The 14,878-nt window shown below is 45.7% G+C and overlaps 1 protein-coding gene across 1 annotated transcript in view; it reads left to right on the top strand.

Annotated features, from left to right (window-relative positions):
- CASD1 (CAS1 domain sialic acid O acetyltransferase 1) overlaps positions 1-5,744 on the top strand; it is a 31,800-nt gene extending 26,056 nt beyond the window's left edge. Inside the window, exons 16-18 of the mRNA XM_075271774.1 lie at positions 560-637; positions 1,008-1,100; positions 2,760-5,744. Of these exons, the coding sequence (XP_075127875.1) occupies positions 560-637; positions 1,008-1,100; positions 2,760-3,014 (426 nt within the window). The 3' untranslated portion in view covers positions 3,015-5,744. The remainder of the gene's footprint in view (positions 1-559; positions 638-1,007; positions 1,101-2,759) is intronic.
- Positions 5,745-14,878: the final 9,134 nt, after the last annotated feature.

The raw sequence follows: 14,878 nt of genomic DNA, 5'->3' as shown, positions 1-14,878 counted from the left end.
CCCCTTTCACTTGAATGGAACAGAGCCGTAAACAATGTACAAGCGCTACTTTGTGCACGGTCCCTTTATCCTCTTCATTTTGTATCCTCTCAAATAAAAATTTCCAGGATATTTCAAGGGCTGCTTCATGTGACTGGTCTGTGCAGGAGAAGTTGCCCAGACCACACCTCCTTCTCTGACATCACTTCCTGCTTTGCAGCTATTGGCTGAAGCTGCACCTTACAGACTTCCTGTCCTGCCCGCCTCCTTCATCCGCGCTACACAAAATTCATCTCTCTTGTACATATAGCAGCCTCCTCCCCCACCCACCATATACTGCTCCATAACGCCCCCCATACAGTATAATGTCACATTCTTGTGCATCATAGAGTCAGATGCGTCGTTATGTCTGCAAAATACCATAATACAGGACGCGCCCAGCCCGGACCTTTACTTGATGTCGGACCCCGGTCAGTGGACCTTTACTGAAAGAGTTGCGAACCCCTGGTATAAAGACTGGGACATTTTAAATCCAGTGCAATATGTTTGGGATATTATGGGTGTCCTCTTCTTTCCTCAGACCTACTCTATATGGGCCAGCAGTTGCAAAAACAAGACAGAATGCAACGAGATGCACCCGTCAATTTCTGTTGTACAGGTACGGACTCTTGTCATGATGTTTATGCACAGAAATAAATACAAGTACAGAATTGTCCACTCTTACCTTCCATACAAAATGCAAGGCCGCAGCGCACAACACGACCACTGGGTGGCGACACACGGACACATATAGAACATGACATGACATGGTTAATAAGCCGGTCTCCAACCTGAGACAATGGATGAAGTGAAAAATGGTATAAATAAGAAAATTTCAAGGGTCTTCTCTAGTTCTCTTTCATTCTTTACACTGCAGCTCTGCTCGGCTGGTGCTTGTAGGCTGAATATGCAGAATTGAGCTTGCGTTTTGGGAAATATGTTTGAGATAACTGACCCCTTTCTCCCTTGTTGTTGTTGTCTCGGAGCAGATTTTAGCTTTTGTCCTCATAAGGAACATTCCTGGATACGCCCGCTCAGTGTACAGCTCCTTTTTTGCCTGGTTTGGCAGAATTTCTTTGGAAGTAAGTACGTGCCATGGAAGTGTGACGTGTGATGTCTTTGTGATTCATTTATAATGGCCAACGCTCCATTTACTTTTTTGGGGTTTTATAGAACAGCAAACGCCATCAGTCCCATAGAAGTGTATGGAGCGGTGGCCGAGTGTGCACACCACCACTCTATTCACATGGGGCACTGACAGACCCTCGTTCTTGTGGAGCTTCCCTGTTCTCTTCATAGGATAGAAATGTTATTAGTGGGAAACCTTTGACCAGATGCCGACTACCCATAGACTCTATATGTCCGGTCAGTTGGCATCTGACTCTGCAAGGATGTGTATACATGTGTTCTTGCAGAATTAAAGGGATCCTATCATTGGATACCAGTTTTTTTTCCTCAATAACACGTAGGAATAGCCTTAAGAAAGGCTATTCTTCTCCTACCTTTAGATGTCGTCTTCGCACCACCGTTTGATAGAAATCTGGGTTTTCTTTGGTATGCAAATGAGGTCTCTCGCAGCACTGGGGGCGTCCCCAATGCTGCGAGAGAACTCTCCAGCGACACCTCCATCATCTTCTGGAATGCCCTCTTCCTGTGTCTTCTTCCGTCCTGGCTTTCAATCTGCTAGGCCTCGGGCAGAGCCGACTGTGCATGCTTTGGCCACAAGAAAATGGCCACTTACACAGAGGCCTACGGAAGAAGACACAGAGAAAGGCCATTCCAGAAGAAGATGGAGGTGGTGCTGGAGAGAGTTCTCTCGCAGCATTGGCGACGCCCCCAGTGCTGCAAGAGAACTCACTTGCATACCGAAGAAAACCTGGATTTCTACCGAACAGCGGCGATGAGAAGACATCTAAAGGTAAAGGTTTCTTAAGGCTATTCCTACGTGTTAGAATAAAAGGGATTCCAATGATAGGATCCCTTTAAGCACTTGTAGGAGCTGCATTCTGCCATGTAAACAGGTAGGCGAGTTCACTTGCTGATATAGTACAGTCTTTGTAAGACACCATGCACACGTCCGGAGCAAGGAGGCGTCCGATATCCGTTCTGATGAAAAAATAGCAGGTCTTATCCTGTTTTTGTTCCATTGGAACGGATTGGAAGCCCCCAGAGAAGTGAGTGTATCGCAGCATGCACCCAGATGTCACTCTGCATCCTGCTGCAAAATCGGTCCCACTTGGGATGCACAATCGGTCATGTGCATGGGGTCTAATCCTAATAACCTGGATGATTCCCTCCTTTCAGATCTGTGCAACTTTTCTCTAAGGGTAAGTTCACACTGGGTTTTTTGGTCAGGGTTTTGAGGCCGTATTGATTTCAATGGGAGCCGTTCAGGACTTTTTTCCTGGAGCCGTTTGTTTCGGCTCCCGGAAAAAGAAGCGAGCTGCTCATTCTTCAGGCTGATTCGCCTTGCAATTCGGACTGAAGACGCTCCCTGCTCCTGACTAGACCCATTCATTAGGCCTAATCCGGAGCGGAGGGCGTGACCGGATGCTGCCATGATTTTTAGTCATGTTCAGTCCTATTACTATCAAGCAGCAGCACAGCCGGCTATGCAGAGGAGTTGCACAGGCTCTACAGCAACCAAATGGTAGAAAAATTTTAATGAAGACTATTTTAATCCTTCTATGTTTCTGACTAATGTAACCCACCCACATAGAATAACTTGTTTTATCTTGCAGTTATTCATCTGTCAGTATCACATTTGGCTGGCGGCTGACACGAAGGGGATCTTGGTCCTCATCCCCGGGAACCCCATGCTCAACATCATTATTAGCACTTTTATCTTTGTGTGCGCCGCACATGAAATCTCCCACATAACCAACGACCTGGCGCAGATCTTGGTCCCGAAGGACATGTCGGCACTCACCAAGAGGTTACTCTGCATCACCAGCTTCTTTTTTATACTCCTGTTTATATCCGCGGTTCAACATTAGCCGGACGTCAGGCATGAACTATTACAAAGACCGCTGGATCTGTCTACCTAATGTCTGGACGCACCGGAGGACGTGACCGTGACGTCAACTTTGTATATGGTAAGAAGCCAGGGTTTGTCTACCTACCATCTGAGCCTCAGAGGACATGACCGTGACGATATGGTATAAAGCCTATACTCCAGGATCTGCCCCCCCCCCCCCCCCCCATCTGAGCCTCAGTGGAAACAACCATGATGTCACCTTTTGTATACGGTATGAAGCCTATACTCCAGGATCTGTCTACCTACCATCTGAGCCTCAAAGGACGCGACCATGATGTCACCTTTGTATGCGGTATGAAGCATATGACTCCAGGATCTACCTACCCCCCCCATCTGAGCCTCAGTGGTAACAACCGTGATGTCCCCTTTGTATATGGTATGAGCCTATGACTCCAGGATCTGTCTACCTACCATCTGAGCCTCAGAGGACATGACCATGACGTCACCTTTGTATACGGTATGACGCCAGGGCCTTGTCGACCTTCCATCTATGAGCCTCAGAGGACATGACCGTGACGTCCCCTTTGCATATGGTATGAAGCCTACACTCCAGGATCTGCCACCCCCCATCTGAGCCTGAGTGGAGACGACCATGATGTCACCTTTGTATAGGGTAGACCGTGTTGTCACCTTTATATACGGTATGAAGCCTACACTCTTGGATCCATCTACCTACCATCTGAGCCTCAGAGGACACGACCATGACGTCGTCTTTGTATACGGTATGAAGCCTACACTCCAGGGTCTGTCTATCTACCATCTGAACCTCAGAGGACATGACCATGATGTCACCTTTGCATATGGTAGACCACGATGTCCCCTTTGTATCTGGTATGACGCCTATGACTCCAGGGTCTGTCTATCTACCATCTGAGCCTCAGAGGACACGACCATGATGTCCCCTTTGTATACGATATGAAGCCTACACTCCAGGATCCGCTTCTTCTTACCATCTGAGCCTCAGAGGACACGACCATGGTGTCACCTTTGTATACGATATGAAGCCTACACTCCAGGATCCGCTTCTTCTTACCATCTGAGCCTCAGAGGACACGACCATGGTGTCACCTTTGCCTATGGTAAACCGCGATGTCCCCTTTGTATACGGTATGACGCCTATGACCCCACCATCTGAGCCTCAGAGGACACACCACCCGTGTCTTCTTTGTACATAGCTTACCTATAGGAGCGGCCTGCCATTCAGCTACAACTCCGGGCATGCTGGGGGTAGTGGTTCGCCAACAGCTGGAAGCAGGACACGCACTGAAGGAACAACAAAAACTCTGAACAGACAGCAACTTTTTTTTTTCATTTTAATTTAATAAGGATAACTTTCGTTTACGCGTTTGTATATAGAAGGGGTGCGGACCGTCCCCGGCTCCTTATTGTGTCTGCTAGAAGTGGTGAAGGCGTTACCGACCCCTGGGGGGCGACTGTTGTGTTGTGTGAGGAGTGCCGATCGGATATAGTGCGTCCAGAGTCTGCCATCTAGGGGGGTTACAGTGTGTCCTTATGGGGCGCACATACTTCTAGGAAATACATCAGTGAAATAGGATTTTTAAGTGTGTTTTGTGCAATTAGGGAATGGGAAAATATACGTTCTATAGGTTTGCACACCAATCTCCTACTTTAGTCTGTCTTAAAGGGGTATTCTGGGCTTTAATTGATAAGCCATCCTTAGTATAGGGAAGATTAGCAGTGACATTACCTTCGTGCATCACACGGCCTGTTTGCAGCTCAGTCCCATTCAACTGAATGGACTGAACTGCAGTACCAAGCATAGCCACTATACACTGTACGGCGCTATGCTTGGTTTGCTATAAAGAGGCCTCTGCACTCAACCGAACGCTGCAAAACAGCAGATGGGTGGGTATCGGACCCCCGACTATCTTCAGTTCTCAACTTTTTTGTAAGGGTAAGTCCTCCGCTAATAATCCCAGAAAACCCCTTTTACTCAGGCCCTACGTTGCAGAAACGCAACAGGAAAAAAACTGCGCCTTTCTGGATGTGCATTAGTCCTCAGGGCTCATCCCAGAGGACTAATGCTCATGCACAGGACCCAGTGTGCAGACTTGGGGTCCCTGATATTGGCAGTAGAGAAGGTTTGGATAGTCGGATTTCTATTCTTTCAGGGACGATTAGCTGCAGCTTATTTCCCTCTCCCCAATTCAGAATACATGCATGCTCCGCTCAGCCAAGTGTGCATGTATATGGAGGGTCTGGAGGGCTGTCTAACGCCTCTGATCACAGCAGATCCATCTTTTTCCACCAGCAATTTCGTTTTAAGAGATCGGGCACTGGAGTCCATTATAGTGAGTGGGGGTCCCTCAGCCTCTGTTGGTCACAAGAACGGACCCCTGGCGCTCGTGTGCACTTAATAAAAGTGTCTGGGCGGCTTTGTATGTGCAGACCGCCATACTTTATCCTGAGCAATTCCAGCATCGGGACTCTATTTCCCCAGTGCTGGGTCACCGGGGGTCCTGGATCACTCGCCTCCTATCACTGCCCCCCTATAGCAGTCCGGTGTTGAATTTTCCTTCCTTTCGGTTTGTTTTTAGCTATTTTGGTATAATCTGGAGTCCGTTCTCTGGGCATTGATTTCACGTCTCTGTGTTGTGTGACTGTGAGTGTGTACGGGTGTTTTATTGCTGGGGAGCCTGCAGCAGAGAGATATTATAATGTATATATTTTAAAGGCATTTTTATTTATTTAAAAAATATTGTTTTATTCGTTTTTGTTTTGTTTTTTTCTCCTTAATGCTCACGAGCCGTTTCTGTGGTTGAACGACCATGGACTCTGCGCCCGCACAGATCCATTCATTTTCTTCAGTGAGCCCGGGCTGCAAAACAGACAGGAATAGGACGTGACCTGAGTTTTGCCCGGCCTCACGGGCCGTCGTATAGGACACGGACAATGCACATAATCCTGTGCATGACGCCGAATTGTCCGGGCCAGCGGACCACCATAATGGCAGTCGCACAGAGTTTCGGGTGTCGTTTTAAGACTGATAAGGGCAGCCGAAAAAGTCGCCCGTGCAAGGAGTTTTCTGTGCGTCCGTTGCAATGGAGACTCCGGTGCCGGTGTGAACGTAGCTTTAGACTGTTTCCAAACATTACTGTATTATTGTACTAAATTAAGCACACCATGATGGGTAGATATAAAGGGGTCTTCCAGAAACCTTAACATTTTGACACATGGCAATGCAATGTCTTGTTTTAACAAATTTGTTTCAAACTTGCAAATTAGTTGGTTACACATGATAATGTCCACCATGTGCCTCACCCTCGGTTTGGTGAGCTCTGAACTGCAGCTCCCACAATCCATTCAGCTTACTCTTCAGGTGTGGGTTATGGGCCGCCAGACATCACAGTATCCTAGTACATATATGTAGTCTCCGGTGTGTGTACATAGTAGACTTGCTGGTCTGGGCCCGGTCTATGTATATTGAGGTTCTAACCCATCGGGGGTAGATCACATGGCGACTGTAAGGCATATGATTTCCAAGGACAATGATGAAAGTGCAAAGGACCACAAAAATTGAGATATTAATCCTTTCAATTTTGGGTGCAATGATAGAAAATATAATTCCTGGAGAACCCCTTTAATGTAAAAGATACCTTTAAGCTTTTCTTTAGTTTTAAAGGGAGTCTATCACCAAATCCAGCATATCACCTCAGCCCTGCAGATAGATAGGTTAACTGTCACAGATCCTGGCCTGCAGATAGATAGGTTAGTATCATCAGACCCAGCATATCACCCCAGCCGTGCAGATAGATAGGTTAGTATCATCAGACCCAGCATATCACCCGAGCCCTGCAGATAGATAGGTTACTGTCACCAGACCCAGTGTTTCACCCCAGCCCTGCAGATAGATAAGTTACTGTCACCAGACCCAGCATATCACCCCAGCCCTGCAGATAGATAGGTTAGTGTCACCAGAACCAGCATATCACCCCAGATAGGTTATTGTCACAGATCCTGGCCTGCAGATAGGTTAGTGTCACCAGACCCAGCATATCACCCCAGCCCTGCAGATAGATAGGTTAGTGTCACCAGAACCAGCATATCACCCCAGCCCTGCAGATAGATAGGTTACTGTCACCAGACCCAGCATATCACCCCAGCCCTGCAGATAGATAGGTTACTGTCACCAGACCCAGCATATCACCCCAGTCCTGCAGATAGATAGATTAGTGTCAGCAGACGCAGCATATCACCCCAGCCCTGCAGATAGATAGGTTAGTGTCACCAGACCCAGTATATCACCCCAGCCCTGCAGATAGATAGGTTACTGTCACCAGAACCAGCATATCACCCCAGCCCTGCAGATAGATAGGTTACTGTCACCAGACCCAGCATATCACCCCAGCCCCGCAGATAGATAGGTTAGTGTCACCAGACCCAGCATATCACCCCAGCCCTGCAGATAGATAGGTTAGTGTCACCAGACCCAGCATATCACCCCAGCCCTGCAGATAGATAGGTTACTGTCACCAGACCCAGCATATCACCCCAGCCCCGCAGATAGATAGGTTAGTGTCACCAGACCCAGCATATCACCCCAGCCCCGCAGATAGATAGGTTAGTGTCACCAGACCCAGCATATCACCCCAGCCCCGCAGATAGATAGGTTACTGTCACCAGACCCAGCATATCACCCCAGCCCCGCAGATAGATAGGTTAGTGTCACCAGACCCAGCATATCACCGCAGCCCCGCAGATAGATAGGTTACTGTCACCAGACCCAGCATATCACCCCAGCCCTGCAGATAGATAGGTTAATGTCACCAGACCCAGCATATCACCCCAGCCCCGCAGATAGATAGGTTACTGTCACCAGACCCAGCATATCACCCCAGCCCTGCAGATAGATAGGTTACTGTCACCAGACCCAGCATATCACCCCAGCCCTGCAGATAGATAGGTTACTGTCACCAGACCCAGCATATCACCCCAGTCCTGCAGATAGATAGGTTAGTGTCAGCAGACGCAGCATATCACCCCAGCCCCGCAGATAGATAGGTTACTGTCACCAGACCCAGCATATCACCCCAGCCCTGCAGATAGATAGGTTAGTGTCACCAGACCCAGCATATCACCCCAGCCCCGCAGATAGATAGGTTACTGTCACCAGACCCAGCATATCACCCCAGCCCCGCAGATAGATAGGTTAGTGTCACCAGACCCAGCATATCACCCCAGCCCTGCAGATAGATAGGTTACTGTCACCAGACCCAGCATATCACCCCAGCCCTGCAGATAGATAGGTTAATGTCACCAGACCCAGCATATCACCCCAGCCCCGCAGATAGATAGGTTACTGTCACCAGACCCAGCATATCACCCCAGCCCTGCAGATAGATAGGTTACTGTCACCAGACCCAGCATATCACCCCAGCCCTGCAGATAGATAGGTTACTGTCACCAGACCCAGCATATCACCCCAGTCCTGCAGATAGATAGGTTAGTGTCAGCAGACGCAGCATATCACCCCAGCCCCGCAGATAGATAGGTTACTGTCACCAGACCCAGCATATCACCCCAGCCCTGCAGATAGATAGGTTAGTGTCACCAGACCCAGCATATCACCCCAGTCCTGCAGATAGATAGATTAGTGTCAGCAGACGCAGCATATTACCCCAGCCCTGCAGATAGATAGGTTACTGTCACCAGACCCAGCATATCACCCCAGCCCTGCAGATAGATAGGTTAGTGTCACCAGACCCAGCATATCACCCCAGCCCTGCAGATAGATAGGTTAGTGTCACCAGAACCAGAATATAATCCCAGCCCTGCAGATAGGCTAGGGTTACCTGAATTGTGTTTTCCCCTTATGAATCGCTGTCTTCGTTACTGAGATATCGCAGTTTTTTTGTCTTTATTCAAATGAGCTCTTTGGAGTAACTGTAATGTTCTCATTGCTCCACAGAACTAATTTGCATGTTGACAAAAACTGTGATCTCTTGGCAGCCTATCTATCTGTGGGACTGGGTTGCTATACTGCAGTCTGGTGATACATTCCCTTTAAGGACAGGTTATTCATGGTCTTCATTTTACTACAGATGTGAATCAGTAAATAATCTTGATTAATGGTGTCCGTGTAAGGCTTAGTCTCGTAAAATTTAGGATTGTCCTACAGTCTTCTGGTGGTCTGCCAAAACCATGGCATGTCAGATCAAATGAAATTTCACTTTCCTGTGTCAACTTCATGCTTAACCCCTTAGAGACACAGCCCAAAAGTGACTTAAGGACCAGGCCTCTTTTTTTCAAATCTGACATGTGTCACTTTAAATGGCGATAACTTTGAGACGCTTTAACTTACACAAGTGATTCTGAGATTGTTTTTTCGTAACACATTGTACTTCATGTCAGTAGTAAATTTTCGTTGATATGTTTTGTCTTTAATTATGAAAAAATAGGAAATTTGGTGAAAATTTTGAAAAAAATGCAGTTTTCAAACTTTGAAATTGCAAGCCTTTCAAATAGAAAGTCATGCTACCCGAATTTTTTCATAAATATAATTAACCATGTCTCTGATTTATGTAGCAATCAAATTTTAAGCACCCTTTCATTTTTTTCAGATATTATAAGGCTTACAAGTCAAGCAGTAATTTTCCAAATTTTCAAGAAAATTTCCAAAACACATTTTTCAAGGGACCAGTTCAGTTCTGAAGGGAACTTGAAAGGCCTCTCTAATAAAACCCCCCAAAAGTCACCCCATTCTAAAAACTGCACTCCTGAAAGAATCTAAAACAGCAGTTAGAAAGTTTCTTAACCCTTTCAGCATTTCACAACAATTAAAACAAAATGGAGGTCAAATTTACATTTTTCAATTTCTGTCACTAATATATTCATTTAGCCCTAGAATTTACACATTTACTAAGGTTTAAAGGAGAAACTGCACCCCACATTTTGTTACACAATTTCTCCCGAACACGACAATACCACATATGTGCTGGTACCCTAATGTACGGGCACACGATCGCTCTCAGAACGGATGGAGCGCTAATTGGATTTTGTAGGCCAGATTTTGCTAGAATATTTTTCAGGCGCCATGCCCCGATTGCAAAGCCCCCAAGGTGCCAAAACAGTGGAAAACCCCAAAATGTCACCCCATTTTGGAAACTAGACCCCTCAAGGAATTTATCAAGGGGTATAGTGAGCACTTGGACCCTACAGGTGTTTCACAGGTTTTTTTACCATTGAGATGTGAAAATGAAAAATTACTTTTTTTTATAATAAAATGTCACTGTAGCCCCAAATTTTTCATCTTCACAAAGGGTTAAAGGAGAAACTGCACCCCACATTTTGTTACACAATTTCTCCTGAACACGACAATACCCCATATGTGCTGGTACCCTAATGTACGGGCACACGGTCGCTCTCAGAGCGGATGGAGCGCTAATTGGATTTTGTAGGCCAGATTTTACTAGAATACTTTTCAGGCACCATGTCCCTTTTGCAGAGCCCCCAATGTGCCAAAACAGTGGAAACCCCCAAATGTGACCCCATTTTGGAAACTATACCCCTCAAGGAATTTACCAAGGGGTTTAGTGAGCCCTTTGACCCTACAGGAGTGTAACAGAATTGGCCCAACAAAAGGAAAAGTGACATTTTTTGCTATAAAATGTAGCTTTAACCCCAAATTATGCATTTCCACAAGGGGTTAAAAAAGAAAATGCACCCCACAAATTGTCAAGCACTTTGCCCCAACTACAGAAATGCCCCTTATGTGGATGTAAAGTGATGTATGGGCACACTGTAAAGTCCAGAGCTGAAGGATCGCTGTTGGGATTTTGGAGGGCAAATTTAGCTGAAATCTGTTTCAGTCACCATGTTGCATTTGGAGAGCCCCTGAAGTGCTAGAACAGTGGAAACCCCCCCAAAAATGACCCCATTTTGAAAACTAGACCCCTCAAGGAATTTATCAAGGGGTTTAGTGAGCACTTGGACCCTACAGGTGTTTCACAGATTTTTTTACCATTGAGATGTGAAAATGAAAAATTACTTTTTTTCCAATAAATCGTCCATTTAGCGCCATATTTTTAATTTTTGCAAGTAGTTAGAGAATTAAGAGCCCCCCACAGTTTGTTACACAATTTCCCCTGAACACGGCAATACCCCATATGTGGCCATAATCTGCTGTATGGGAACATGGCGGGGCTCAGAATGGAAAGAGGGCTATTTGGATTTTGGAGGGCAGATATTGCTGGAATAGTTTTGAGGTGCCATGTCACATTTGCTGAGCCCCTAAAGTATCAATACAATAGAAACCCCTCAAAAGTGACCCCATTTTAGAAACTACACCCGTCAAGGAATGTATCAAGTGGTATTATGATTTTGAGACTAAAAATGCTTCCCAAAAATTGAAATTTTTAAAGAAATATGCCATTTTGGTATCCAATGCATTGCACCCACTTTGTGTTGTCAGAGACCTGCACTCCTAAAACTATTAAGTGGGCCTTCCCGAGGGGCAAAAAAATTATATATGTGGGTATAAACTGCTGCTTGGGCGCACAGCAGGGCTCAGAAGGGAAGGAGCACTGCGCTTTATAGCTTTTGGGGTACAGATTTAGAGGGACTTCCTGGGCGCCATGATGTTTTTGCAGAGCCCTGGAGGTGCCAGTAAACTGAAATTCCCCAAGAAGTGACCCCATTTTGTAGGGGAAATTTTAGAGTCTCTGCAAAAGTGCCATGGCATCCAAAAACCAAACCGTCTAAGTCTGTGCTCCAAAAACCAAATAACCTTCTTCCCTTCTGTGTCTGGCTGGGCCCTAATATCAGTTTATACCCACATATGACATTACGTACGTTATCCGGGGTACACCAGTGTCATATATGTGCCCTAATATCAGTTTATACTCACATATGACATTACCCCGGTTACACCAGTGTCATACATGTGGCATAAACTGCAGTTTGGGCGCACAGCAGGGGGCAGAAGGGAAGGAGCGCGATGCGGCTTTTGGAGTACAGATTCAGATGTTTGGTATCTGGACGCAATGTCATGTTTGTAGAGCCTGTAAGGTACCAGAAAAGTGGATTCCCCAAAGGAGTGACCCCATTTTGAAAACTGCACCCCTAAAAGAATTTATCAGGGGGTGTAGTGAGTATTAGTATCCCGGACGTGACTGCACAGCGGATGGCGAAGAGGGAATATATAAGCGGTGCGGAGGACATTGCAGACACTAAATTCCCTACTGTACCCCCAGTAGCTCCTATGATTGGGGAAGTCACACTGGGGTCACTTTGGGGGTCACTTCTGGTATATTTTCCCTCATAAGCTGTAAATATAGGGTGTCCCCTGATATTCGCTTGCACAGCTTATACATTCCCTGCCTGCCGCAGCCAGTTGTGTTCTAATGATTTGGCGATTTTGCGTGATTTTGTCTTCACATTGGTAGAGGCTATATTTTCTTTATTTTTCTGCTGACATGGCCATATAAGGGCTTGTTGTTTGTGGGATGCGATGTATTTTGTAATGACACCATCTTGGGGTGCCTAAAACTTACTGATTACATTTTATTAACTCTTTTTTTGCTGGATTTAAAAGAGAAAAAAATCAATTCTGGTATTGAGTTTTACCTTTTACATTTTTCGCCATGCAGCGTACAGTATAAGTAACATGTGACCTTTATTCTGCGGGTTGGTACGGTTATGGCGATACCTCATTTATGTTATTTTTTTTTATGCGATACTAAGTCTGCAGAACAAAAACACATTTGGGGACATAAATCAGTGATTTTTGCATCGCCATCTTCTGAGAGGCGTAACATTTTTATTTTTCGCTTGACAGTGTTGGTTGAGGGCTTATTTTTTGCGGGACAACCTGTGCATTTTATTGGTACTATTTTGGGGTGCATATGACTTTTTGATCACTTTTTATAGCACATTTTGTAAGGTGAGATGGCGAAAAATCACTACTTCCGGCAGGTTTTTTCCGTTATTTTTTTACCGCCGTTCACTGTGTACATTAAATATTGTTTCAGTTTTGTTGTACAGGTTGTTACGGACGCGACAATACCAAATATGTATTGTTTTTATTAATTTTTTGTGTTTTTTTTACATAATTCATTTTTTATAGAAAAAAGGGATTTTTGGGACTTTATAACTTTATTAATTGTTTTCAAATACTTTATTTTTTTTACACTTTTTTTTTACTTGTTCTTGTGTCTATGGGACACATGGATCAGTGAAGATTGCATCACTGATTCTCTACTCTAGACTGAGACACAGGCTGCAGTGACAGCCTGCACGTGTCTCACTCGAGAAACAGGAAGTGAGCTGTGCGGACGGGACAGACTCACTTCCAGAAGACGCCGGGAGCATCACCAGGTAAGTAAGTGAGTGCTCAGGGCTGTCTGGGGTCACTAACCAGACCCCAGACTACGTACTACAGATACCGACACCCCCCGATCTCGGTCCGGGGGGTGCCGGCGGGGGGGGGGGAGAGATCGCGGCACCCTTTGTTTGCGGTGGTCATGTTTGACCATCACAATCAAAGGGTTAAAACCTCCGATCGGTAAAAGTACCGACCGGAGGTTATGGAAAAGGGTGATAGCTGTCAGTAACAGCTATCACTCAGTTCCGATTCCGCCCGCTCAGCTAGTGAGCGGGCGGAATCACCATGACGTAATATTACTTCATGGTGCGCGAAGTACCTCGCGTCCATGACGTAATAGTACGTCAAAGGTCGCTAAGTGGTTAAAAAAATATGGCTGCTTTCTTGTGGTAACAGCGCCACCTCTTCGCAAGGGTTGTGTCCGGTATTACAGCTCATCTTCTTTGAAATGAATTGGATTGAGCTGTAATACCGTATACAAGGAGTGGGGCACTGTTTTTTGGGGTTTAGTTTTTTTTTTTTTTGAAGAAACATCCATGTTTTTCAGATCCTGAAAACCCATGTCCTTTAATGTCTGACTTTGCAGATAATGTGATTTCATAAAACGTCACAGGAAATTATCTTGGGTGAAAAGTTACCTTAAAGGGGGACCTTTCACTACCTCCATCATGTCCAATTCTTTACATTCTTCTATAGGGGGCTCTCCACTGATTCCAGCACAGTTGTAATTTTTTCTCTAGCCCCCACCGTTCCCAAACAATCACTGCCTTTAGTTTCAGTACAATGAGGTTCTCTACTGTCCAGTGGGCGGTCCCTGTCTCCAGTCTAGGACCGCCCACCTAATGGAAGAGAACCTGATAATGGTGAAACTAACAACAGTAATTATTTGGGAACGGTGGGGGCTAGAGAGAAAATTCCAACTGTGCTGGAATCTGCCGAGTGTCATTATTATTATTATCTCTGAGATCGGGACAGAATTTGCAACCGTAATATGGATTCATTATGGCCACGTGCAGTGTTGGACTGGCCCACAAGAGGGCCTAAGCTCTCGCTCAATACTGGTCCAGTAGAAGGCACCCAAATTTGAAAGGTACTATGGTCTATGTCCTAGTGAATGTTAGATGGTGACCCCCGCTATCATGGTGGGCCCAAAAAAACAGAGTCCAATACTGGCCACACAATAGGCCAGATGAGCAAGGTCCAGACGTTTGTGCGGTTGAAGTCTACAGCTGTCCTCTGAAGATAACTTGGGTTTTCCTCTTGCAATACTATTGGGGGTTCTCGGCCTGTGGTGAATGAGGTTTGTGAAGCCTTTGTGTAGGATGTCCTTCTATTTTGTGTTATTTATATATGTGTGCATGTGTTTACATCCTGATGGCGGTATTCTTTATTTATCTCATGAAGCGTATATTAAGTATCTGGGAAATGATGAGGAAATAAATCCACTTTAACGTCCATTCTGGTGTTTTCATTTTGCCGTA

The sequence above is a fragment of the Leptodactylus fuscus genome, chromosome 4, assembly GCF_031893055.1.
Source record: "Leptodactylus fuscus isolate aLepFus1 chromosome 4, aLepFus1.hap2, whole genome shotgun sequence".
In the NCBI taxonomy this organism is placed as follows: domain Eukaryota; kingdom Metazoa; phylum Chordata; class Amphibia; order Anura; family Leptodactylidae; genus Leptodactylus; species Leptodactylus fuscus.
The sequence above is the reverse complement of the archived record's forward strand: the minus strand, read 5'-3'. Positions and strand labels throughout refer to the sequence as shown.